This window comes from Bos taurus, chromosome 9 (genome assembly GCF_002263795.3).
Source record: "Bos taurus isolate L1 Dominette 01449 registration number 42190680 breed Hereford chromosome 9, ARS-UCD2.0, whole genome shotgun sequence".
NCBI classification, from domain to species: Eukaryota; Metazoa; Chordata; class Mammalia; order Artiodactyla; family Bovidae; genus Bos; species Bos taurus.
The window spans coordinates 73,457,345-73,480,993 of record NC_037336.1 but is presented as its reverse complement, the minus strand read 5'-3'; the positions used below and the strand labels follow the sequence as shown (position 1 = coordinate 73,480,993).

The 23,649-nt window shown below is 36.4% G+C and overlaps 1 protein-coding gene across 14 annotated transcripts in view; it reads left to right on the top strand.

Moving 5' to 3' along the window:
- The window catches only part of AHI1 (Abelson helper integration site 1), a 219,379-nt gene that overhangs the window by 68,035 nt on the left and 127,695 nt on the right, over positions 1 to 23,649 (top strand). For 13 of the 14 annotated variants that reach the window (XR_009495858.1, XM_005210982.5, XM_002690265.6 and 10 more), the window contains 4 exons: positions 2,125 to 2,255; positions 3,804 to 3,944; positions 16,835 to 17,031; positions 22,817 to 22,843. Coding sequence is in view for 13 of the 14 variants with exons in the window: in XM_005210982.5 (XP_005211039.1) it covers positions 2,125 to 2,255; positions 3,804 to 3,944; positions 16,835 to 17,031; positions 22,817 to 22,843 (496 nt within the window). In the remaining variant the exon portion in view is untranslated. The remainder of the gene's footprint in view (positions 1 to 2,124; positions 2,256 to 3,803; positions 3,945 to 16,834; positions 17,032 to 22,816; positions 22,844 to 23,649) is intronic. The other variant, XM_059889903.1, reaches the window with a different exon arrangement.

Sequence of the window (23,649 nt, the reverse complement as noted above, 5' to 3'; positions counted from 1 at the left end):
TGAATATAAATATATAGTAAAAGGATTATGTTTTTCATGGTAACAGTGAAGCTGAAGCTTTATTAAAGCCTTATGTTCAAGGCTCTATGGAGAGTCTGGTCTTTGAGCTCAATCTTGAAGGGTGGATAGAATTTAGATAAGATGGCAGTGTCCTCTCTAGGATAGAAAGCCTGGAATAAAGTCAGGATGTGGGATAATAGAAGTTGTGTTCAAAGCAGAGTGAGTTAGTCCATATGAGCTTTGGTTTCTTGCTGAGGAATGCTGAGAGACTATGTAGAGATTTGAGTCAGATTTTAGAAGTCCAGGCCTGCAGAGTTTAGTTGTTCTCTTTTTAAGTAGTATACTATTCAGCCCATGATCACACTTGGGCCCTGGAGGAAAACTGCTTATAGTCAAATACTGCCTGTTCCATCCCTTAAACTAATTGAGAAGTCTCTTTTCCTCCTCACACAAATGGAAGAGTACTACACCATCCTTGTAAGTGTTTTGTGGGTAGTAACTAGTTTATAGATGTAAAGTATTGGGTTGGCCAAAAAATTCATTTGGGTTTTTCCATAACACCTTACAGAGAAACCCTGATGAACTTTCTGACCAAGCCAATACTTAAATTAACAGAAATAGCAGAAGTTTTGACCCAGTAACCTTGGGTTTAGGGATTTATGTTAAGAAAATAATTGTGAAACAGTGCAATGAGTGTGTGTATACACACACATACACACACAAGGTTGTTCACAGAAGTCATATTCATGCTAGGGGAAACATGTTGGATAACTCTTCAGTTCAGTTCAGTTCAGTTCAGTTGCTTAGTCGTGTCCGACTCTTTGCGACCCCATGAATCGCAGCACGCCAGGCCTCCCTGTCCGTCACCAACTCCCGGAGTTCACTCAGACTCACATCCATCGAGTCAGCGATGCCATCCAGCCATCTCATCCTCTGTCGTCCCCTTCTCCTCCTGCCCTCAATCCCTCCCAGCATCAGAGTCTTTTCCAATGAGTCAACTCTTCACATGAGGTGGCCAAAGTACTGGAGTTTCAGCTGCAGCATCATTCCTTCCAAAGAAATCCCAGGGCTGATCTCCTTCAGAATGGACTGGTTGGATCTCCTTGCAGTCCAAGGGACTCTCAAGAGTCTTCTCCAACACCACAGTTCAAAAGCATCAATTCTTCAGATACTGGAAATATCCTAAGAGTTACCCAACAATAGAAAATTTCTTAAGATACATTTAGACAATGATATATGCCTATTAAAATGATAATGCATAATTTTTATTTTCTGACATGAAAGGCCATTATTCATGGTTCATTGTTGACTGAAAAAAGCAAATAACAGAGCAGTATATGTAATATCCTCTCTGTAAACCAATGATGATAATAGTACCTGTGCTGTGCTGTGCTTAGTCTCTCAGTCATGTCTGACTCTTTGTGACCCCATGAACTGTAACTTGCCAGGCTCCTCTGTCCATGGGATTCTCCAGGCAAGAATACTGGAGTGGGTTGCCATGCCCTTCTCCAGGGGTTCTTCCCAACGCAGGGATTGAACCCAGGTCTCCCACATTGCAGGCAGATTCTTTACTGTCTGAGCCACCTGGCACATAATAAGCACTGAAAATGTTAGCTGTTATTATTATTCACACATTTAAAAGCCCAGAAGGGTACATGCCATATTTAATAGATGATTCAATAATGGTTTTTCTGATATTTCTGCAGTAATCAAGTATTCATTGATTTAAAATTTTCTTCACATGGAAAAAATATAAGAATATAAAAATTCTGTTTGTTTTTGAGTTACCAATTCAAATGCATCTTCTTTGCTCCATAGCTAGAAATCATCTCTCTCTCTTATACAAATCTGCAAAGAACTTTTTCTGTTCTTCTTTTGTGGCACTTTCTACATTCACTTTCTATTCTTCTTTGGTGCATTTCTTCTCTCTCCTGCTAAATTATAAGCTCCCTGAGCTCAGGAACTCCCTCTACTTTATTCTCTATCCATTATGGAATGTATCCTGTGTAACAGATTCTCACAAGTTTCTTGTCAAATGCAAATGAAGTATTGAAAAGTTTTTCTACCACTAGTCATTGAAATGGGTAAGACAAGTTACATTTATAAAATCTTTTTGGTTTCTAGATTAGCAGCAAGGAAATTTGTAGGTGCAGCAAATTATCGAGAGAAGATTCATAGCACTTTGACACCATGTGGGACTTTTCTCTTTGCTGGAAGTGAGGATGGTATAGTATATGTTTGGAACCCAGAAACAGGTAAATAGCATTTCATTGAACTTTAAAAAGATTTGTTTTGTTTTTGATGAAGTATAAAAACTGCCATTTTATAGAATAATTTTCAAGGAAATTCTGATTTTAAGTTCTCAGTTATGTTTTTCAAAATTGGAAAGCTGGTAATGAAATTCAACTACAGTCCGAATTTATATTAATTCTGTTCTTTATGGTTGTGATATCTTCATAGATTTAGAATTTTGCATTATAATTTAAGGTTTATTCTTTCCTTGCCGGTAATGAGATATTGTTGATCTCACAGAAGTATTTAATGGGGACTGTAATACAAAATTCAGTTATGAACTGAATTTAGAGTTCAACTAGGTATACAAATGGTTAACCATCTACAGTTCATTTTTATTAGAAACAAACATATTCCTGTCAGAGTTTTGGATATTTGAAACTTAATAGCCATTTACCTGAACTACTATAATTCAACTTTTTCAATAAAATGTTACATTGGATAGTTCATTTGTGCTTCATTTTGCTTTTTTGGAAGAAAAGCCAAAACTTCATAAACATTTGTTTAGCAATAGAAAGAATTTTATAAAATTTACTTTAAGATTTCTTTAATGAGCATCTTTTTTATTTTCATCTCTCCCTTTAGGCGTTTTTGACTAATCAGTTCACTTAGGATTTTGTTTTTCTTCTTTGCTTTTTGAGTTCTGATTTTCAAAACTTCTGCTGTAGTCATTAATAGTATCCTGCTGCTGCTGCTGCTAAATCGCTTCAGTCATGTCCGACTCTGTGCAACCCCATAGACAGCAGCCCACCAGGCTCCACCATCCCTGGGATTCTCCAGGCAAGAACACTGGAGTGGGTTACCATTTCCTCCTCCAATGCATGAAAGTGAAAAGTGAAAGTGAGGTCGCTTAGTCGTGTCTGACTCTTAGCGACCCCATGGACTGCAGCCCACCAGGCTCCTCCGTCCATGGGATATTCCAGGCAGGAGTACTGGAGTGGGGTACCATTGCTTCTCCACATTAATAGTATGTGTGTGTGTGTGTGTGTGTATGTGTATATGTATATATATATATATGTTTAAAGCAGATGGTACATCAAACAGCCTCTGGGGAAAAAAAAAGAAAAATTAATTCCTCACTAAACTTCCCCCAGCCAGATAATTTCTTTAGTTTTAGTCCTGATATTCCTCCCGTAGTTCTCCCTGGAGTTGTTTCTTAGCTGGCATTTGCTCCCCTCTGTCAGATCTCAGATCTCTACAGATCTCTACTTCCAAGCTGTTTGTCTTTAGTTTGTGCCTTGAAACTCCATCAAAACATTGGACCAAAAAGAAGAAAAAGGAAGGCCAAGAGAATGAAAAATAATTGTTTAATATAGTGGGTCGCAAAAGAGTCGGACATGACTTACCAGCTAAACAACAACAGCTCAACTATAGGTATTTAAGGTTTTCCTGTAAATAGCATGAGGTTTATTATTACTAACCATAAAGCTTTTTTTGATGAGTTGCAGGATAATCTTCTAATGAGAAATATCTGAGATAGTACAAATTATTGAATGTCTTTTCTTATTTAGGAGAGCAAGTAGCAATGTATTCTGACCTGCCATTCAAGTCACCAGTTCGAGACATTGCTTATCATCCACTTGAAAATATGGTTGCATTTTGTGCATTTGGGCAGAATGAGCCAATTCTCCTGTATATTTATGATTTCCATGGTAAGTCCACTGCTTGATAAGGAGAGAATATTTAGAGTAACCTTTACATTTAGGCTGAACTAGAAATTATGAGCTCTGTGAAAACTCATTCTTTGTATTAACAAAACTCTCTTGAAAGTATTATGAAGGCCAAGCAGCTTAAAAAAGATCATATTATTATAACATTTTATTTTGTCATGAGCATTTTTATTATGGAATTTAAATATCATCAAAAGTATACCTAATGGTTGTGCTCTTGTATTGTAATCATAGAATGGTGGTCATCATTCTCTTCATAGATCAATTTAAATAAATAAAATTCACCTAAAAACAATTTGGGAATATCTCTAACATTAAAAGGTAAATAACATTTAGGGTATGTGAATCTGTAATGTTTTTACTTGAATATTGAGTTAATTTCTTATTCTTTGTTTTCTTTTTAACTGAAGCACAGTTTAAATAAGTTATGATTTTCTGAGAGTTTCTTAACATAAAAAAAAAGACAAAAAAGTCACTTAGAGCTGATTGACTTTATTGTACAGCAGAAACCAACACAACATAGTAAAACAATTATTCTCCAATTAAAAATAAACTTTAAAAAAGGAAGGGAAAAAAGTCAAGCCTCAGCAAAAATGCCTTTTTCTACATTAAAATCACACTATTCTTTAATTTTGGAAAATAATAAGGAAATAGACTTTGAATACGTTTTTAAGAAATAGTATGGCATTATTAGAATCATTTGCATTTATTCTGTTGTTCATATATTTCCTTAATTTCTGACCTGAAATTAGGATTTCGTTGTTCTGTGTGGTATTGATAGTGTTGACACTCTCAAAATTGCAGTTCCATTTTCTTCATATGTTAATTCTTACACAACAATAAATGGTTTTTATAGTCTCTTTCAGAGAAGGCAATGGCACCCCACTCCAGAACTCTTGCCTGGAAAATCCCATGGACGGAGGAGCCTGGTAGGCTGCAGTCCATGGGGTCGCTAAGAGTCAGACACGACTGAGCAACTTCACTTTCACTTTTCACTTTCATGCATTGGAGAAGGAAATGGCAACCCACTCCAGTGTTCTTGCCTGGAGAATCCCAGGGACGGGGGAGCCTGGTGGGCTGCCGTCTATGGGGTCGCACAGAGTCGGCCATGACTGAAGTGACTTAGCATAGCATAGCATAGTCTCTTTAGTTTAAGATACCATTCACCATTTTTGCTAAGATGATTTACACACAATGTCATAAGTACATATATATATAAATATGCATTTAGATAATGTTGTGAAACTATTTGGACAGAATATTTTAAATTAGTGAAATGCAAGTGGTTAAGCTTCCTACATTAACACAGTGTGAGTTGGTTAATGTTTGTGATAAGTGCTAAGTTGTTAGACAATTGAATTAAGCTGTAAACCTGAAGTTTTGATCATAGTATGAATCTTATTTCTTTATAGGTGAGTTAGAGAATATATGTAAAATTGAGATTATCTTGTTTTAAAGAATTTTACAGAGAAGAAATAATGAATTTCTGTAACACATATTCAGATTTACAGAACACTATTACTAATGGTGAATTGTTAAACAACACAATACCATTTACTGTTACAATCAATTTAGCAAAAGTCAACACTGCCTGATCACAGGAAAAGACAAGTGGATTTCTCAAATCATCCAGTGTCCAAATTTGTTGTCTAGTTCAAACATAGGTCCTGAGACAGGTCTTTCTTTTATACATTTTTAATCTTCACAGAAAAAAGAAGAGTTACACCTCATTACTTTGTAATTGGGACTGTTATTCAGGAAATAGGTATACAGTTATTTCCTCAAACTCTTAAGGAGTTTCACAACAGTTTTCATTCAATTTCTAATTTGCTTTTGAAATTTTCACTACAAGTGCAATTTCAACCTCCACCCTTATCTTTTTTCTTCAGTTTACTTTTTGTCTTTGATACAAGTTCATCATTAGATTAGGTTTGTCCATTTATTTTTTCAACAGTAGGTTTTTAGACTAAGGAGTCCATTCTAGAAGCATATGTAGGGAGAGCCAAGTGTTTGAAAGCATTGGTTTTAGGCTCAGTTCTCTTTCTTTGGTGATCTTGCACAAGCCTTCCTGATGCTCCAATTTCCCTGTCTAGTGAATGGTCCTACTGTTGTTGTTCAGTCGCTCAGTTGAGTCTGACTCTTTGCAACTGCATGGACTGCCAGGCTTCCCTGTCCTTCATCATCTCCCGGAGCTTGCTCAGACTCATATCCATTGAGTCCATGATGCCATCCAACCATCTCATCCTCTGTCATCCCCTTCTTCTACCTTCAATCTTTCCCAGCTTCAGGGTCTTTTCCAGTGAGTTGGCTCTTCGCCTCAGGTGGCCAAAGTATTGGAACTTCCGCTTCAGCATCAGTCCTTCCAGTAAATATTCAGGACTGATTTCGGATTGACTGATTTGATCTCCTTTCTGTCCAGGGGACTCTCAGGAGTCTTATCCTGCACCACAGTTTGAAGGCATCAATTCTTCGGTGCTCAGCCTTTTTTATTATCCAGCTCTCAGATCTGTACATGACTACTGGAAAATCATAGCTTTGACTATATGGACCTTTGTAGGCAAAGTAATGTCTCTGCTTTTTAATACGCTGTCTAGGTTTGTCATTGCTTTTCTTCTGAAAAGCAAGCATCTTTTAATTTCACGGCTGCAGTCACCTTTCACATTGATTTGGGGCTGTGGTCCTACTACTACTGCTATTACCTGTCCTGCCTCAGAGAGTTATTTGTGAAGATGCCATGAGATAGGAACTGTGAAAGTACTTTGTAAGTTGATAAGTACCATATTAAAACAAAAAAGATAAAATAGACTGTTATGCTCATCCAACCAGTATACACTTGACTTTATGGGAACTTATGTTTTCATATGCTGATAGCATCTCTTTGGAATGAAACTGAAAACAGGGTTTTTTGTTTTTTTTTTTTTCTCTTACTTTCTTTCTTTCTGTTAGTCAGCCTTTTCCTTTTATATCTTTCTAGCTCAGTTGTTTTAGAAAATAAATGCATAAAATTAAGAACATCATGTTATTTCCACACTGTCTTAATGTAGAGGAGGGATTTCCATGGTGTTTGAGAAATTTAAATGTCCAAATAATACACATATTAAAATTATTTTTGCAGTGTCAGTTTGTTTTTGATATACTGACTTATCTTTATGAGCAAAACTCAAAAGACTTCAACACATTTTCCCAACTCATCACTGCCTATCTTTAAAAAGAAGCATCTTAGGAAAAAGTTATGTAATCTCAAGCAATTCAAGATTTAGCACAGTTCTCATAAATGATATATAACCATGAAAAAAAGGAAAGTTGTTTCAGACTCTAATTTACTCATTAAATACAAGCCAGAATCATGAAGTCTTTAACTTTTTTCAGTGAAAATTATGGCATTTATTACTGACCTATTATAGTTTTGCCTTATATTTTATTTATCTTTTAACACAAGACTATTTTGCTCAAATTTTCTTGCCTGAAAATAAAGTTTGCATGTAGTTTTACATAAGTGTTTTCATGATATTAAAATTGAAAGATCTAAAACAGTTACATGATTTTTTAAAATAGTATTTATCAGAGCTGCTGATACGTTTAGGCAATTTTCAAGGAAAATGGAGCAAGTTCTTTTTTTTTTTTTTTTTTTTTATCAGCTAAATAAGCTGTGAATGAGACCACAATGGTAGCTAAATGTATCATCCATCTTTCAGTTCTAGCAAAATCTGTGAAGAGTCAGCAAGCATCTTTCCCTGTTAAGCATATGTTCAGGTTGTGGTCTTCTGGGTCTTTCATTCTACTGACTTTTTGCTTTTTTTGGTAAGAAATATGATTTTTACTTTCAGAAGGCAGTTGTATTTGCCTGATGTTGAAAGAGTTAATCATCTAGTAATACAAAATTTAGTCACAATGTACCACAAATAATGTACTTTTAGGATTCCCATAATAACAGAGTACTAGTCAGAGAAACGGCTTCTCCTGAATTAAATTTATGAAGCTAGACTTTAGCAATTAATGTTCTGTTATTAATCAATACTTGCCTACCTCAGAATGTAGGATCCTGTTCTACATTTAATGGTAATTACATCTGATACAAAGCATTTGCATGGGCCTGGTACTATTTTAAGCACTTTACATGTATTTATTTTAAGTTTTCACAATAATCTTATGAGGTTGGTACCATAATTATCCCTGTTTTATGGGAACCAGGACTTGGATCCATACAGTCTGGACTTGGAATACATGCTTTCATTTGCTACACTAAACTTTTTAGCAGATTTCCTGAAATATTAGCTTTTGATTGTCTATTATGCAAACCTTTTTTTGTTCCTCCAAAACCATTTATTCTTTGTCTCTGTGAAATATGTGATTTTTTTTGTATTATCTGTACTTCGTGGGAAGTAGAGTTGGAGGCTTATTTGTCTTTTTTTTAAGCGGTACCTAGGCAGCATGCTGACACGTATTGAATATACATGTAGTATTTTGTGTAGAATCAAGCCTAATTTTCAGAGTTGTCAGCATTATATAATAATTCCAGGTAATGAGCCTAATTTTTCTCTAGGTGGCAGTATGTCCTCTGAGTCAGCATTAACTCTGGAGTGCTTTTCCATCATCGTGTTTGAGACAAAGCAGATCTTTATTGAGCATCTGTTGTGTGCCAAGTTGAACAGGGCTGTGAAACCCAGGAATCAGAATCATGTGCTTTTCTGATCTTTTATACTTCCTAAGTAGTTCATTAAACCTCTGGGAGAATTTTAGTTGGACTGAAAAGCAACCTGCTATTGACACTAAACATGATTTTATTTATAGAATTCATATTTGTTAATGATCACCTCTGTTGGTCATTGTTGATAGGTGTATTTTTCACATTGTGACATGCTTTACAGAGTTCATGTGATATATACCTTTACATTCCTATAAAATTTTTGTTATAGAACTTGCCTAGTAACAATAAGCCCATGGTGTTTATTTATAAGGTCCTATACCTAACCTGTCATATTACTGATGTGCAGTAAATCCATAGAACAGAATTATCCACCCTCACATTTTATAAAAATAAAGAATGAAAGCCATGATCAATATGATCAATTAGTAAATTTGGGTCTAATAATAATAGTAGTAGTTATGGTAGCTAACATTTATCAAGAATTTCTGCTTGATAAATAAATATAAATAAAAATAAAATAAATAAAATAAAAATAAAATCAAGCATTTATTTGTTTATTTATTAAGTATTCCCTACTCTAATTATCATTTTACATACGTTATCTTTACAGTCTTCCCCAGTCCTCACAAGGTAGATGCCCGTATTATCCTCATTTTGCAGATGGTAAAACTGATGCCCAGGGAAATTAAGTTGAATGACTTCACACGATTGATAAAATGATGTCACTCGCCAGACTATCTAACTCCAGAGCCTGTGTTTTTAAAACATTAAACTGTCTGCTACACTACTAATTTAGACTTTGTATTTCCTATTTCATGAAGTAACTGAAGAAGGTAGCCATATATACCTGTGGTGAAATGAAGTGTTTGTTTTCAATTTTAATATTTAGGAAGACCCCTGATAATTAAAACTTTGGTTGTCTAGTATCATTATTAATTGTTCACTCCTTTGCAAATGTTGGGGATAATTATAATACATTAAGTCATTATATTCTCGGTATAGTCCAAAATATGAATTTTCTTTATTATATAATATTAAATTTTATTTTAATTAATATTTTAAAATAACTACTTTTACAATATCTTTGCAATAAAGTAATGTCTAGTTGAAATTTGACATCTGTGGTTTTATATATAATTTAATGGTGTTCTTGAAGTACAAATTGTGAATGATTCAAAAACAGATATTAATATTATACTTGGATAATATTATCCTTATATATCCTATAATATAAGGATAATATAATCCTTATATTTGGATAAGATTAAGCTGTAACATATATAACTGATTGTAGGTCAACATTTTGGATATCTATTATTAGGTTAGTAGGAAAAATTAAGATAGCATGACAACCCACTCCAGTATTCTTGTCTGGAGAACCTCTTGGAAAGAGAAGTCTGGTGGGCTACGTACGGTCCAGAGCGTTGCATAGAGTTGAACACGGCTGAAGTGATTTATCACGCATGTATGCCAAATGTTAAGACATATTAAAGCCACCTGTTTCTTGGTCATATCGTGAAGCATCTGTTTTAATAATACACACATGATGAATACTCTGATAGAAAGCTTGTGTCATTTAAGGATTCAGGGCCTGTGGAAAATGTAGTCAACTTAATGGGTTTGAGCACAAACCAGAGTGCTGAATTCCTCATCCAGGCATTTCATTATTCTTACATTGGTGCTTTTTAAGATGCCCCCAAAAGAAAAAAAAATGGTACTGTTCAAAATAGACAACAGTGTGGAGGGAAATACCGAAGAAGGAACTAGAGCATTTTGGTTCTAGGCAAAAGGATATCACTTTCTATTTGACACTGGTCAAAAAATTTATCATTTCTACATCTGTTTTTCCACCTGAAAAGTTAAAATAATTTTCTATCTTATCTCAGTGTTCTATTAAAGGATAAAATGAAACTAGAAAGCAAAGATATGGAGCATTGATATATGGAGCAGTCTACAGCAGGGAAATCCTAGCTGTTTTCTGTAGCAGTAAACTATTTATTTCTCTAGTTTTGAAATCTAGGAAGTCCAAAATCAAGGGACTGACAGATTCTGTGTCCAGTGAGAGCCCACTTTCTGGTTTATAGATAGCACCTTTTAGCTGTTACTTTATATGGTGGAAGGGGCAAGGGAGCTCTCTGAGGCCTCTTATGTAAGGGCACTAATGCCATTCATGAGGGCTTTGCTCTCATGACCTAATCACCTCCCCAAAGCCTCATCTCCTAATATCATCATCATGGGAGTTAGGATTTCAGGATAGGAAGTTTAGGGGAATGTAACATTCAGACCACAGAAATTCTCTTCAGGAAGCAAATGTGAAAGGAAAAGGGGGAGGCTGCTACTTAACTGCAGAATGCTAGGAAACTAGAGCAGTTAGACTCACCAGCTTATAGTAATAGTATTGTAATTAGAAACAGAAATATTTATAAGGTATCTGGGCTTCCCAGGTGGTGCTAGTAGTGAAGAACCCGCCTGCCAATGCAGAGACAGAAAAAGACACAAGTTTAATCCCTGGGTTGGGAAGATCCCCTGGAGGAGAGCATGGCAACCCACTCCAGTATTCTTGCCTGGAGAGTCCTCCTCCTATGGATGGAGGAGCCTGGTGGCTACATCCACGGGGTCGCAGAGAGTTGGACACGACTGAAGCGACTTAGCATGCATGCATGCATAAGGTATCCAGTAAGATAATTATGTACAGTAACAGGGGTACGTATAATAGCAGATGTTGACCAAAGGTATTAAATGTTGAACCAAAAGGAAATCTTAGTGTAGTGTAAGAGAAAGACTGTGCTATTTTTTAGTTATATTTTTATTATGAAGTTAATAACATAAGTACACATAAATTTTAATAATGACAAACCTTGTATTCTCTTCAAATGCAAAGGGTACAGGATTAAAATATCTTATTTCCTCCATTCTTCCTCCTATAAAGATAAAAATCTCCTGAGCAAACCACTTTATTTTTTATGATTGTTAAAGGCCAGAACATACACAAAAGCACTGAACTTATATATATAAATCAGGATAGAGTGTCAGTTATGAAAACATTTTAAGAAATTTTTAAATTATGTAAAATGTAGAATCCCAAATTTTAGATGAAAAAAGATAAATTTAGAAGTATTTTGATGGATATAGGAAGGAAAGGAAACGACACTTCCCTTAAGCAAATGTAGTTGTCACCTTGGTGTTCTCAGTACCACTCAGCACACAGCAGGAATTTCTTGTTGACCTCCAAAACTTCAGATCCCCAAAAGGCAGGCAGTGTGTTTGTATTCCCAGGGCCTGCTCTAGTGCAGTACTCAGAGCCATGGAAGGATAGGGATGAGACTGTTAGAACTGTGAGTTTTCAACATTATTAGTTAGGTTAGAGCTAAATTCACAGGAAGAGAAAATGGCAAAGGGAAGAGGTACAGTTATCAAATTGCAACATTGTACTCTAACTGTGGCCTATATAATAATGATTTAGAAAGCTTTAAGTGTTAGAAGCATAGAGCTTAAAGGAATTTCAGAAACCATCTATTATAATTTTATAATGAAATAATCTGCACACTCTTGTACAAATAGATATTTCTAGTGGGTAGAGGAGGGGAAAGAATACAATAACTAGTCAGCAGCCTATTTGTAGTATATGAGAAAGTGGGTCTTTATGAATATTACTGGACTTCCCTGGTGGCTCAGATGGTAAAGCGTCTGTCTACAATGCTGGAGACCCGGGTTCGATCCCTGGGTTGGGAAGATCCCCTGGAGAAGGAAATGGCAATCCACTCCAGTACTGTTGCCTGGAAAATCCCATGGACAGAGGAGCCTGGTAGGCTACAGTCCATGGGGTCGCAAAGAGTAGGACACAACTGAGCGACTTCACTTTCACTTAACATGAATATTACTGGAGATTGTTTTATGACTCTTCACAGAACTAGAGGAGCTTAAGATAAAGTAGGGTGTTAATTTGACTCCTTGAAATCTAGTCAGATAGCTTTTCTACAGAAAATTCCCTTTAGACAATAGAAATAAGAATTCATAATTGCATGGGATTTATTTTTGTTATCTGCATCCATTTAGGCCTTTTTAATCCTTTCTGAAAGGCATCTTAATGCTTGGAAAAATAAAGAAATACTTAGGCAATGCCTTTTGTAATTTTACTAGTTAGATAACTTTCTTTTTTAAAAAAGGGAAAAATGTTTAGCATAGCATAATGCTTAAAAAATACAGTCTGGCAAAAGGAATAAAATATTACCAAAATCCTACTGTTCTGTATAGCTGTTGCTTATATTAGCATTGGTGCTTCTAATGAAGTGAAATCATGGTTGACTAATGTATATTTGTGGGCTTCCTTGTTGGCTCAATGGTAAAGAATCCACCTGCCAATGCAGGAGACGAGGGTTCAATCCCTGCGTTGGGAAGATCCCCTGGAGAAGGAAATGCAAACCACTCCAGTATTCTTGCCTGGGAAATCCTATGAACAGAGGAGCCTGGCAGGCTACAGTCCACGGGGTCACAAAAGAGTCAGACATAACTTAGTGACTAAACGCCATAAGGAGTCAGAAGATGCCATTGGTTAGTGAAACCCAGTTTTACTTTCCATTCATAGTAGCAGAACCCAATGAAATGTTAAAAGGCCAATTTTATTTTTTTAACTTTTTATTTTGTATTGGAGTATAGCCAATTAACAGTGTTGTGATAGTTTCAGGTGGACAGCAAAGGGAGTCAGCCATACAAATACATGAATCCATTCTCCCCCAAACTCCCACCACCCAGCCTGCCACATAGCACTGAGCCGAGTTCCCTAGGCTATACAGTAGGGAAAGGACAATTTTAAAAAGCAAATAAGGCAAAGATCATGGAACATGATTTTTACATCTTGATTCATTCATCCCTGACTGATGCTAGTGTTAAACCTCCAGTCTTTGAGTACTTTTCTTCTACAGCTTCAGAGTTTCTCTTTGTTCTTTAAACAGTCTTCTGTTTGAGGTAGATAAATGTTCTGAGTGTTAGGAAAAGAAGTCCAAACTGTGTACTGAAAAATAATAGACCCACAAAAATCTAAGTGTTGACACAGCTACACTTCTAACTGAGAACAGTAATTGGTGCTGAGGAATGCGCATCACTACAAGGGTGAGTGGTAAGGTGGTCTTCTTCAATTTTGTTCCCTGATTCTTACCTCTTTCAAAGTCTGCAGGCAGAGAGCCCCTTTGTCCTTGAGCTATTCCTGGCTTAGAACCTGTGAATGAAGTAGTACATGAATATAAAGATCAAAGACCTAAAATTGTTAATACGTGCTCTCTCAAGTCCATACTTCTTGTAACCAAGGATGATGACTTTTAAAAAAAGTGATCATCTTTTTGTATATTCATGATATTGCTTTATAAACTTTTTTCTTCTGATTAATAATATATTGTGAGAAACTTTCCATCGTGATAATTATACATATGTACATAATTTTAGTGGCTGAATTCCGTTTCATTAAATGAATACACTGATTTATTTAAACAACTGTTGTTGCACAATTCCACTGTTATATGTTTTTCATTATTTTAAGCAACACTGTAGTACACACCTGCCTACCCTTACTCAGTTTATTCCTTGGGGAAAAAATATCTTGAGGTACAGTGGGTTAGTGGAATAGGCAATAAAAGAAACAGCACTTTCCAATTTGCCTTTTTCTCCTTATTTCTGCTTTAATTATTAGTAAGGTTGGCTATGTAGTTCTTGTTTTGTGATTTTTCTATAATGGTCATTTGCCCATTTTTCTGTTGGATTATTTATTTTTAATTGATTTGATGGAGATTCTGATAATAACCCCTTCTGTCACTTTCTTTAAGCAGTTTTATTGAGGTATAACTGACAGTAAACTATATATATATATTTTTTTTTTTTCTTTTTAGATTTTTTTTTTTAGTGTGGACCATTTTAAAGTTTTTATTGAATTTGTTACAATATCATTTCTGTTTTATGTTTTGGTTTTTTTGGCCTCTAGGCATGTGGGATTTTAGCTCCCTAACCAGGGATCCAACCTGTACACCTCGCATTGTAAGGCAAAATTTTAATCACTGTACCTCCAGGGAAGTCCCCCTAAACTGCATATATTTTAAAAGTACACGCTGGTAAGTCAAGACATAGTTATATACTTGTAAGACTATCACCTCAATCAAGATAATGAACATATCCATCATCCCCCAAAGTTACTTTGTGCTCCTTAGTCATCTCCCTACCTCCTCCTCCCATGAGGCAAACACTGAATTAATTTGAATTTTCTAGATTTGTATATAAGCAAAACAGTACATGCCATATACTCATTTTTGTTGTTGTTCTGGCTTCTTTCACTCATACTTCCTTTGAAGTTCATCTTACTTTGTGTTTTAGAGTTTATCGATAGTTCTTTTTTATTTCTGAGTATGATTTTATTGTACTGCTATATCATGGTTTGTTTTTCCATTCACCTGTTGATGGGCATTTGAGTTTTATTTAGTTTTTAGCTACTACAAATAAAGATGCTATGAATATTCATCTACATGTGTTTGTATAAACATATGTTTTTATTTCTCTTGAGTAAATTCCCAAGAGTAGAAGGGCTGGATCTCTTTGCAGACATGTTTTAAGAAGCTGCCAAACTGTTGTCTAAACTGGTTGTATCATTTGATTTTCTTACCAGTAGTCTGTGTTTCAGTATCTCCGTATCTTTTCACAATTTGAAATGGCTAATCCTTTTAATTTTAGCCTTTGTAATTGGGTAGAGGGCTATTTCATTTTGATTTTAATTTGCTTGTCTTTAATGACTAATGATGGTAACCACCTTTTTGTGTGCTCACTTACCATCCATATTTCTTTTTCAGTGAATTGTATGTTCAAATCTCTTGCCCACTTGTAAAATGGGCTCGTTTGTTTTCTGATTATTGAACTTTGAGAGTTAGGTTTCCTTTATACGCATGGTACTCTATCAGATATATGACTTGCAAGTATTTCTCCTTGTCTTTGGCTTTTCTTCTGTCTTAAGAGCTTTAAAGAAGAGACTTTGAAATTTTTATGAAGTCCAAAATTACCATTTTTTCTTCTATGGATTTTTAAGTTGCATAATTATATAATCAAGGAAATACTATTTTAAATGATTATTTTTTTCTCCTTTGTACTTACAGGCATTAAAAAAATTTCAAATCCATTTATTTTAAATGATCAAATGAGATGCCTGTGAAAGCATCCTGAAAATCACAGAGTTACAATAAAAGTACTATTTCCTTCCTCCTCCTTCCCCTCCTCCTCATCGTCACTGTCATCAAAAACATTCAACTTCTGAGCCATCTGTTCCACTCAGGAGAATTAATCCAAAGGAAAACCTCCTTTAAAAAAAACAAATTACGAAAGCACTTCCTCACATACTTCCCAGGTGGCTCAGACACTAAAGAAACTGCCTGCAATGCAGGAGACCTGAGTTTGATCCCTGGGTCAGGAAGATCCCTTGGAGGAGGTCATGGCAACCCGCTGCCATATTCTTGGCTGTAGAATTCCATGCACAGACAAGCCTGGTGGGCTATAGTCCATGGGGTCGTGAAGAGTCGGACACAGACTGAGCAATTTAGCACTTTCTTTCACTTTTCTTTACTTACATATGGTCTATAATGAGGGAAAACAGAAAACATTGTAGGTATTTAACAATAGGAGAATACATAAATAAACTGTGGTGCTTCTTTCAATGAGATATTGTAAGGCATTTATAAATGGTAATTATACAGTGGTAGAAATAGAAAAAAATTACATTTAAATTGAAAAACTGTTCAATTGTTTTTATACTCATAACCTTACATAAAATGTACATATGGATAAAGATTAGGAGGGGCATAGAAATATGAAAACAGTTGTTTTAAAAGATAGGTTTGTGAATAATCATTTTTATTTTTTTTGTATTTTCTTTAATTCTACTTTGTGTTTTTTTGTACTGTGTTTTCTGTATGTATCTCTTTAAAGCTAGGATCCCATTCTAGTATGTTATATTTACCAGTCCAAGATACTGCCTGGCCTTCCAGGCTCTGTTATACTGCCTCTAACCTCTGACATGAGGTTTCCTGTGAAATTAGTTTATTTCCTTCTTTATGATTTTGTCAGTCATGTTGTATTATTATTATGCAATATTTAAAATGCTTTATGCACTTTCTGATCATGTGTTTCATGGCTTAATTTTTCCATTGTGCTTTTACTGTGATGATTAACTAATCACAGACTTGTTTTTATTTCCCAGTTGCCCAGCAGGAGGCTGAAATGTTCAGACGCTACAACGGAACCTTTCCATTACCTGGAATACACCAAAGTCAAGGTGCTTTATGCACCTGCCCTAAACTGCCTCATCAAGGATCCTTTCAGATTGATGACTATGTCCCCACTGAACATTCTTCAATGAAGATGCAACAAGTGAAACAGAGAATTGATTCTGTCACAGTATGTTTATTTCATTTTATGCAGTAGACAAGTTGGAAACTTTAAAACCATTTCAATCCTGTTTTACACACCCATGCCAATAAACATTAGCTGAATGGAAAAAGTGAGTGTTAGTCACTCAGTCATGTCCAACTCTTTGTGACCCCATGGACTATAGCCCGCCATGCTCCTCTGTCCATGTAGATTCTCCAGACAAGAATACTGGAGTAGATTGCCATACCCTCCTCCAGAGGATCTTCCCAACCCAGGGACTGAACTCAGGTCTCCTGCATTGCAGGCAGATTCTTTGCCACCTGAACCACTAGGCAATTCCAGTAGTTACTTAAAACTAGGCCTTCTTCTACATGTATAGTTACTTTCTGGTACTTGTTCTAAAATCACTAACTTCAGTAAGCAAACTAAACTTAGGATAATCTATTATGTTTTCCTGGCCTGATAGATTCTGTAACTATCAGCCCAAGACCTGTTTCTCTATTTCAAAAGTATGTGTCTATATGCACATATACAGCATGTAGGCACACACACGTAGGACAACCAACTAACCTGGAAAAATACTTAACATAAAATATAAAAGACACAGCCTTCTTAATATGCAAGAACTAAATAATAAAGAAAGTAGTGAGACTTCAATTAGGAAATGGATAAAAGAAATAAACATGTACTTCCATAAAGAGTAGGTACTGCTGCTGCTGCTGCTAAGTCGCTTCAGTCGTGTCTGACTCTATGCAACCCCATAGACGGCAGCCTGCCAGGCTCTGCCGTCCCTGGGATTCTCCAGGCAAGAACGCTGGAGTGGGTTGCCATTTCCTTCTCCAATACATGTAAGTGAAAAGTAAAAATGAAGTCGCTCAGTCGTGTCCAACTCTTAGCAACCCCATGGACTGCAGCGCACCAGGCTCCTCCATCCATGAGATTTTCCAGGCAAGAGTACTGGAGTGGGGTGCCATTGCCTTCTCTGAAGAGTAGGTACAAGTGTTTCATCAATGTATTTTAAAGTTCCATCTCACTTCTAAGAAAGGTAGTGCCACCAAACCAGATATTTGCTGCAAAACTGGAAAATAGATGATAAAAATGAGAAGGACAATGCTTGGTTAAAAGTTCTGTGGTATTCTATTAGTGATAAATTACTATACAGTCTTTCTCAAAGTTAAGTGGGAAAATGTATTGAGAAGGTAGAATATCCTTAAAAATCCTTATGCTCTTTAACCATAATAGTTCTTTTACTGAGAATTAGCCTTGAAGACATGGACTTCACAGGCTTGTTTTTTGTTGTGTTCCCCCTTTTGGTGCATTGCCTGGCACTTAATAAATCATCCCTTCTTCTCCTCCTTTGATAGGAATATTGACCAGTTTTAAACCCAACATAGGAAGAACTGCATTGAGACATCTTTAGTTTGGACTGTACTTTCTTCCTCTCTCCTTTTCCTTTTTTATAGAGTTATAGAGTATGAGGTATGCAGATCACACAGGCAAAGGGGGTTAGGTTTAGTTGGAATATGGAGGAAATTTTTTTTTATGTCTCACTATAAATTATAGAATATATGATTATAAATTAATGATTTCAATGTTGTAATTCTGTATATTTTAACATTTTAAAATAACTGAATAATGCATGGTGTTCCAAATTTTAAGAGGAAGTATGAATAGATAAATGGAGTTTTAAAACTTAGAGAAAAATATTTATTCAGTAGGGGGGATAAAGGTGGCCTTGTATAAAATATTGCATGGCAATATGACTTCATCTACAGACCTAAGAGCAACTCACAGACAGACATATTAAAAAAAAAATTTCATACAGCCTGTCAGTCTTTTTACACTGTAAAGCTTAACATTCTGGAATCACTTTGGTCTTGGAGCTTTTTACCTGCATCATCTTTTATAGCTGTCATCCTCAGATAAATGAAAGGATGTAAGAACAAATGAAAGTAGATGTACAGGAAAAATTTTTTTAATATATTTCAGAAAAATATTTTTTAAGATATGAAATCAAAGGCAAGGGGGAAGTAAATTGATACTTTATTATAAGAGAATAACTTATTTGTCTTAGAATCATTGATTTATTTAGCTTTTGCTTAACTTTCCTTTTAAAAATTATTCAGATGTACGCTTTGGGATTGACATAGATCGAGGCTTCCTTTGGAAATGAAAGCCTTGTCTATGTGCTGTGGTTTTGTAAAACCATATATTTCCCGTGTTAAGAGAATTCTTTGAACTTTTTTTTCAAATGTTCTCTGCAGATTGTTTTCTCTCAGAATGTAAGTAGTACGTATGGGAGTAAAAACAAAATGTCATCTTTGTTCCCACGGAAGCGCCATTCTTTTTACGTTTTGCAGGCATTTAGGTTGACTAGATTCCCATCTTTGGTCTCAGTGCCTTTTCTCATATTTCCTGAACTGTGTTTTGTTTGTTATTGTTCAGTCACTAAGTCTTGTCCAACTCTTTGCAATCCCATGGACTGCAGCATGTCAGGCTTCCTTTCCTATCTTCTGGAATTTGCTCAAACTCATGTCCATTGAGTCGGTGATACCATCCAACCATCTCATCCTGTCACCTCCTTCTCCGCCTGCCCTCAGTCTTTCCCAGCATCAGGGTCTTTTCCAATGAATTGGCGCTTTACATCAGGTGCTCAAAGTATTGGAGCTTCAGCTTCAGCATCAGTCCTTTCAATGAATATTTAGGGTTGATTTCCTAGGATTGACTGATTTGATCTCCTTGCTGTCCACGGGACTCTCAAGAGTCTTCTCCATTTTACTAAACCCCAAATTCCTTTTTCTGTTAGGTTTCTGTTACTTAGTTTATAAGAGACTCTGTCATGGTCTTCTATGTAGAAGTCTAATAGAGAAAACTGAATTACTTCTATAAGACTGTATCCCTGAATATACTTCTTTCTTTGTAACCACGGAAGAAATGTTTTTCTAAGAAAATATAGTTCAAGTTTAGGGTGTGATTTGTGTATGTGTGAATTTTGCATAATAAGTTCAGCTCCGCAGACATTTCATAGGTGTTTACCCGTGAATGAGTAAAAGTTGCCAAAAATAGATAATTTGCTGTTCTTGGTAGCTTTATCATTTACTCATAATAAAACTCAGCTGTTTCATACTTAACAGAGCCAGCACTGTGCTACCCCTGCAGCATCACCTACAGGGCTCTGCAAACCAGCAAAGACCTCACAGGTAGACAGAATCTTGAGAGCAGTGACACTGCTCATTCTAAGGTTTCAGACTCAGAAATTTGGTCTTATCAGTATATCCAGAGCTCCTCAGTATCTGGGTTACCTGCTAAGAGTAAGTGGTCCTACAGAAAGTTGACCTATAAACTTAAATATCTTACAATGAAAAGTATACCTCTTCAGCTGCCTGAGCACTCAAGACCACTCTCCCTTTTAAAAATTTACCTACTATCTAGGTCAGTGATCACAGAGTCATAGGGTTTGAATGGGTTTAAAAAATGCTTTAGAGACTTCCCTGGTGGCCCAGTGGAACAAGATTCTGTGCTTCCAGTCATAGGGGGCATAGGTTTGATCCCTGGTTGGGAAACTAAGAATCCCATGTACTGCATATGGTGTGGCTGAAAAAATTTTAAATAGAAATTAATTAATTAAATAAAATACTATGTGCCAGTTTTAGAAAAAACAATGATTAATTTCTCTGCCCCACGGGAGATTTCATCTTACAATAATTGGTGATAGTTAACACCTATTTCAGAGAAGGCAATAACAACCTACTGCAGTACTCTTGCCTGGAAAATCCCATGGACAGAGGAGCCTGGTAGGCTGCAGTCCATGGGGTTGCTACAAGTCGGACACGACTGAGTGATTTCACTTTCACTTTTCACTTTCATGCATTGAAGAAGGAAATGGCAACCTACTCCAGTGTTCTTGCCTGGAGAATCCCAGGGACGGGGGAGCTTGGTGGGCTGCCGTCTATGGGGTCGCCCAGTCAGACACGACTGAAGTGACTTAGCAGCAGCAGCTGCATGAATTCCCAGTACTGTGCTAAATGTTTTACATGTTTGTTGTATTTAACCCTCAAAACCATCCTATAACATAGATGCTAGTATTATCCCCAGATGACACCACCCTTATGGCAGAAAGTGAAGAGGAACTAAAAAGCCTCTTGATGAAGTGAAAGTGGAGAGTGAAAAAGTTGGCTTAAAGCTCAACATTCAGAAAACGAAGATCATGGCATCCAGTCCCATCACTTCATGGGAAATAGATGGGGAAAAAGTGGAAACAGTGTCAGACTTTATTTTTCTGGGCTCCAAAATCACTACAGATGGTGACTGCAGCCATGAAATTAAAAAACGCTTACTCCTTGGAAGGAAAGTTATGACCAACCTAGATAGCATATTCAAAAGCAGAGACATTACTTTGCCAACAAAGGTTCGTCTAGTCAAGGCTGTGGTTTTTCCTGTGGTCATGTATGGATGTGAGAGTTGGACTGTGAAGAAGGCTGAGCGCCGAAGAATTGATGCCTTTGAACTGTGGTGTTGGAGAAGACTCTTGAGAGTCCCTTGGACTGCAAGGAGATCCAACCAGTCCATTCTGAAGGAGATCAGCCCTGGGATTTCTTTGGAAGGAATGATGCTAAAGCTGAAACTCCAGTACTTTGGCCACCTCATGTGAAGAGTTGACTCACTGGAAAAGACTCTGATGCTGGGAGGGATTGGAGGCAAGAGGAGAAGGGGACGGCAGAGGATGAGATGGCTGGATGGCATCACTGACTCAATGGATGTGGGTCTCAGTGAACTCCGGGAGTTGGTGATGGACAGGGAGGCCTGGCGTGCTGCGATTCATGGGGTTGCAAAGAGTCGGACACGACTGAGCGACTGATCTAATCTGATCTGATCTAGTTGAGGCTTTCAGAGATCAAGCAATGTTGCCAATCTTAGACAAATGGAAACATTGGAGCTGAGATTTAGTCCAGGCCATCAGAATCCCATGTCCCAGTCAGTTTTACTGCCTCCTTTTAGTGACTGAGATAACTAATATCCTTTAGATGTAGGGTATGTCCCTTCGCAATTTCTGGATTTGGAAAAAAAGGACGTTCTTCTTTTTCAGTTCTCTTTTTCTATAAACTCCACATTGTTAACATTTTTCTCTGGTTCCATACTAGACTGATGATATATGCTGGTTAACCGTAATTGGACTTGAGTATTATTTGTGTCTGTTTAGCAGCAAATTTCCAAGTCATTTATGTTGACTTTGACTAATTTCTTTTTTCAAAAGTGACTTTTTCTTGGTCTTATCCCACGAGTTGTAGGCAATTCCTTTCTTTTGCTCCTCCAGTCATATACTTTACTCTTCAGAAGTGTTTATTATTAGATTTCCTCTGGAGTAAATTATTAATATGAGAATTATATGTATGGGTATTGTTATTTATAGAGATAATTCTATACTGCAGTTCAGAGTGTGTCTTTTAGATATGTTAGTGTTCCAGTACAAAAGTTTAGTGTTTACGTTAAGTTTATTGAGGAGACAAACTTTTCTTCTGTGAGAAGACATAGGCAGATACGTGTGGGCCCTCCAGAGTCGTCTTTGTCAGTGCCTTTTCTTTTGGCAAGTTAGATTTTCCAAAGTCATGTCACTGAGTTTCTTAATTTTACCCTTTCCCCAGCTCATTGGAAACAATGCAGAGTGATACCTGCATGTGATTGATTAAAAAACACTCTCCCGGATGTTGATTTTGGTTTTTAAAAGATTGATAGTTGAATGTGTTAAAAATAATTGATATTTTTAAATGAAATTATGAATATCTCTTTACTTATTTTATTGTATTTCTTTTAGGAGGTGATACGAGCCTGTGCAGCAAAGGTGAGTGGTTTTTTATTACCAAGAGACAACTTCAGTTTCCATTGTGATGACCCAAAGAATTGAAACATACCATTGATAGCTTTAATAGAACTTTTGGAAAAACTTCTTCTGATACCTGTTTGTTACAATTAGGGTTGAATTTATCAAGGAATCATAATACTGGAACCTGAGAATTTAGCAAGTAGTAGAAGGCAATGGCACCCACTCCAGTACTCTTGCCTGGAAAATCCCATGGATAGAGGAGCCTGGTAGGCTGCAGTCCATGGGGTCGCAAAGAGTCGGACACGACTGAGCGACTTCACTTTCACTTTTCACTTTCATGCATTGGAGAAGGAAATGGCAACCCACTCCCATGTTCTTGCCTGGAGAATCCCAGGGACGGGGGAGCCTGGTGGGCTGCCGTCTATCAGGTCGCACAGAGTCGGACACGAATGAAGCGACTTAGCAGCAGCAGCAGCAGCTTACTATTTTTGAAGATTTAAGAATATTGGAATTGGGATGTATCAGTACTTTCAGTAAAGGGTTAGTGAGATCATTTCCTTCTCTGAGAAAAATATAATGTGATACTTTATAGGTAAGAGACACCAACACAGTTCCAATGTGTGAATGGGGCGTAAAGTGTATAAGCCTTGAAATAAATGGAAGCTGTGCACAAACAGTAATAATATATTGTGCTCTGGATTATTTGTGCCTTGTTTCATACTTCCTTTCCCATTTAACTATGTAACAGTCCTGAGAGACAGGTTAGAGATGATTGTTATTCCACTTTTAGAAAGGAGGAAAATGAAATTGAAGGAGGGTTAAGT